Source organism: Cynara cardunculus, assembly GCF_001531365.2.
Source record: "Cynara cardunculus var. scolymus isolate 2C chromosome LG 8, CcrdV1, whole genome shotgun sequence".
NCBI lineage: Eukaryota > Viridiplantae > Streptophyta > Magnoliopsida > Asterales > Asteraceae > Cynara > Cynara cardunculus.
The window spans coordinates 21,582,156-21,585,919 of record NC_037535.1 but is presented as its reverse complement, the minus strand read 5'-3'; the positions used below and the strand labels follow the sequence as shown (position 1 = coordinate 21,585,919).

At 35.6% G+C, this 3,764-nt stretch overlaps 1 protein-coding gene across 2 annotated transcripts; it reads left to right on the top strand.

Annotated features, from left to right (window-relative positions):
• The first annotated feature begins 1,118 nt into the window (after positions 1-1,118).
• LOC112516827 (transcription factor HHO6-like) lies at positions 1,119-3,488 on the top strand. 2 transcript variants are annotated; one of them, XM_025124060.1, is made up of 6 exons: positions 1,119-1,436; positions 1,801-2,057; positions 2,149-2,277; positions 2,422-2,527; positions 2,759-2,835; positions 2,949-3,488. In XM_025124060.1, exons 1-6 carry the CDS (start codon positions 1,217-1,219, stop codon positions 3,228-3,230), a joined length of 1,071 nt encoding a protein of 356 aa, XP_024979828.1. In that variant the 5' UTR covers positions 1,119-1,216; the 3' UTR covers positions 3,231-3,488. The 2 variants fall into 2 exon arrangements, with proteins under 2 accessions (XP_024979828.1, XP_024979827.1); XM_025124059.1 differs by having other exon boundaries at positions 2,149-2,527.
• The last annotated feature ends 276 nt before the right edge of the window (positions 3,489-3,764 follow it).

Genomic DNA, 3,764 nt, shown 5'->3' with positions numbered 1-3,764 from the left:
ATATAAAATATCAGTTATTTTAAAAGTATCTAAAACGATATGTTTGCTTCATTTGTTGGAGTTCTTTGTCATTTCATCCTTTTCACACATTTTTCTTACTTGTTTCTTTTTTATCTTTCTAATGTTTGTCTTTTCTATTTTTTTTAATACATAACTTACTTATATTATCGTATATGGTTTTAATTTGAGTATATATATATATATATATATATATATAGGTTTATATGAGAAGTAAAGAAGTGATCCTAACCTTTAATATGGTCAAGATTTATGGTTTTGATTGTGAAACACCTGATAATTTCTTGCATAGTATGCAAAAGATAGACATTAGTTTCTTAACTTTTACAAATAAGCAATAAAACAAGTTCATACGTAAACCATATCTTCATTTGTGAATTCGTGTAGTTCACATATGAACTATTCAACTGATTAATATATGCATCCCTATGATGTACACATGAACTAATTAACTGATTCATATAAACTATGGGTTCACATATATGTTTGTTTGCCGCCTATTTGTAAAAGTTACGAAATTGTCTATCTATTTTTCGCTTGACCAATCAAAACCGCAATTCTTGACCAATCTTGACCATATGAAAGGTTATGATCATTTCCTTCTGAAATTTCTTACCCTTTCTCAAATGCACTACTCATTATATATATAACCATACATATGGCGTCGAAAGATCGTGTGAGAATGAGAGTTAAAGTGAGAAGTATAAGAAGAGATCTGAACCTTTGATCACTTTTAATCTCAAACTCACTCATGAATACGTTTGATACAAGGATTGGTCTGATGTATTTCATTCTAATATACATCAAAAGATTGAGATCTCTTTTTACGTTTTTCACCTTGACTCTCATCTTCAGTGGAATCCAATCCCACATACATACGATATAAAAACATCGTTGGCATTTGTTAAAAAGTGGAGAGAATAGAATTGAAGGGTAATTTGGGAATTTGAGTAAAAAGGGGAAGGAGTGGGTTAAGGCCAAAATTACGCGAGGAGCCGAGGGAGTGACAGATACACCCTGAGTCCGGCTTTGTGAGAATCTTGCGTTTCTCTCCTAGATTCCCATATTCTTTTTTTCACAAATTTCTGCGTACATCACATAATTACTTGCAAGTATACATAGATCCTCACTCCCTTCTCTTTCTCTTCGTATCCATTTTCATCATCAACATCAACAGCAAAATTCAAAATCCGACAACATGGGGAGCTTAAATCCGCCTCCTCAGCTCAGCTTGGATTTCAAACCTACTTTTATCCCCAAAACAATCACTCAATTTCTAGGCCAGGTATCAAGAATCGGTAGCCCATCTGACAAGATTTTGAAAGTCGATGATTTTGTTAGCCGATTAGAAACCGAAATGCGGAAAATCGACGCCTTCAAACGGGAACTCCCTCTTTGCATGCTCCTCATTAATGATGGTTCGCTTTTTTTTTTTTTACTCACACCTGGGTTTGGGTTTTATCTGTTGATTCAATGGCATCCCGAGTTGGGTTTTTGATTTTTGTTTCTATTTACAGATGGGATGTTTTTATCTAGGGATTTTTTTGTTGTTGTTGTTGTTGTAGATGGGATTTGGGTATTTGAAATCATGATTTTGATATCAATGTATTTTCACTACCTCTGCTCACCAACTGTTTGAAAAATTGCTAAGTGAGGGCACACTTAGTAGAATTTTTCCTACTAGGGGATAATTTTCCAGAGTGGCTTCTTACTGTTCGATAATTTGTTTGACAATTGTTTAAAGAGTGCAAATGAACTTGTCTAATGTTTTGTTTCTTTCAGCAATTATTGTATTGAAAGAGGAGTCGATGGTATTAAAGAAATCATCAAATGCCGAACCAGTACTTGAAGAATTCATACCACTCAAGAAGACTTGTGATGAAGATGAACAACTTGAAATGAACGGGAAAGAAAAGGGTGCTGGAGATAAGAGGAATTGGTTGAGTTCCACACAACTTTGGAACACCAATGACAACACCCCAAACACAAATCAAACCCAAAATTGGAAACCAAATTCGATACAGCAAATAACTAAAAAGGTAACAAGGGGTTAACATATTCTTGTACCGTAAGCTGTTTTAGAGTTAAGTGAAATGTATGTATGTGTTTATATGTTCAATATGCTTGCAGAGACCTTTGGAAGAAGATGATCCCTATGAACCCTGTAGAAACCCTGGGAGAGCTTTTATCCCGTTTAAGGGATGTTGTGCGATTACGATGGTGGGTACACCAAGGGAGGAAGATAGGGAGGAATTGCAGGTTTCTGGGCTCTCTCTTATCACCCCTGGAAGCAAGAATCCAGTGAGGGGAAACGTTTTACTTTCGAAATCCAGTGCTGATAGTAGATTGGTTCCTTGTTCTGCACCAAATTCTCAATCAAATTTACGGATTGATGGCCCTCAGGTTCAGCCTCCACATCAGCAGACATCTAGAAAACAAAGAAGATGCTGGTCTACAGAGTTGCATAGACGATTTGTCAATGCCCTCCAGCAACTTGGAGGTTCACAAGGTCAGGCCTCGATAGAAGATTATCTTTTTCCATATGTAGCATCCTAAATTCAACTGAATTTTTCGGGTTATAATTAGACTACCTGGCGAGTTTATAGCAAATAATTTTATGGGTAACATTCATAGATTGGCTACAATCAAGATTCAATTATGTTGTGCTTCTGAGTAATGGTATAACTGTTGATTGATCATTGAAGAATATGCTGATTATATGAGGATAATTGTTTTGCAGCTGCTACCCCTAAGCAGATTCGAGAGCTTATGCAAGTCGATGGGCTTACAAACGACGAAGTGAAAAGCCATTTGCAAGTGAGTTCTGTTGATATAACGCTCTCAACTTTTTCACCATTTACAATTTGTCCAATTGAAGGGTTGATTTCAGAAATAGTAAACTTATGTCGTTTGTTTGGCGTAAATTGTAGAAATACAGGCTTCATACACGAAGACTTCCATCTTCAAACACCTCATCTGCTAATCAGTCTGGTGTTGTTTTGGGAGGAGGGTTGTGGATGGGTGGCCAAGATCAGTATGTTGAATCCTCAAAGCATGGGAATATTTCGCAATCTGGTTCTCCGGATGGTCCGCTTCTGATCAGCACCATTGGTGGAACTTCGACCACCGGAGACAACAGCATGGATGATGGAGAAGATGAGAAATCTGAGAACTACTGCTGGAAAGGTCATCTGCACACAGATGATGTATAAATCTTGAATATTCTTTTTTGAGAAATAATGGGTTAATTGATATAGGTGAGTTTATATATATATATAAAAACAAGCTGAAAAATAACTTATACATAAAGAATGATGAAATTTTGCAGGATTAGGTTCCTTTTTTTTTTGTTTTTACAGATTTGAGTTGGTTGGCATTTTCTTGGATTCCTTGTCCAAGTAGCTTCATGTGAAGCACATCTGTATTTGAGATAAGAAACATGATGATTGAAGTACTCAGTATTTTAAACATATTATTCCCCTGATACCATCTTCAAGAAATCTTGAATCTTTTATCTTCATTTGATTACATTGCTAAGTCAGTCTTGGTTTTTTCATCCATAAATCTAGCCGTTTGGTTGGTTTTTCATTAAGTCATGTATGAAAAAAGTTGTTTGTGTAGACTGACTTTTTTGTATAGATTGGAGATGTTTTTATTTGACAGTTTTTCCTATAGATGGAAGGAGCTTGTTTTTTATTAGGAGGGGCAAGTTAGGAAATTCTTCTAGAAACTTACTGAATAAGCAA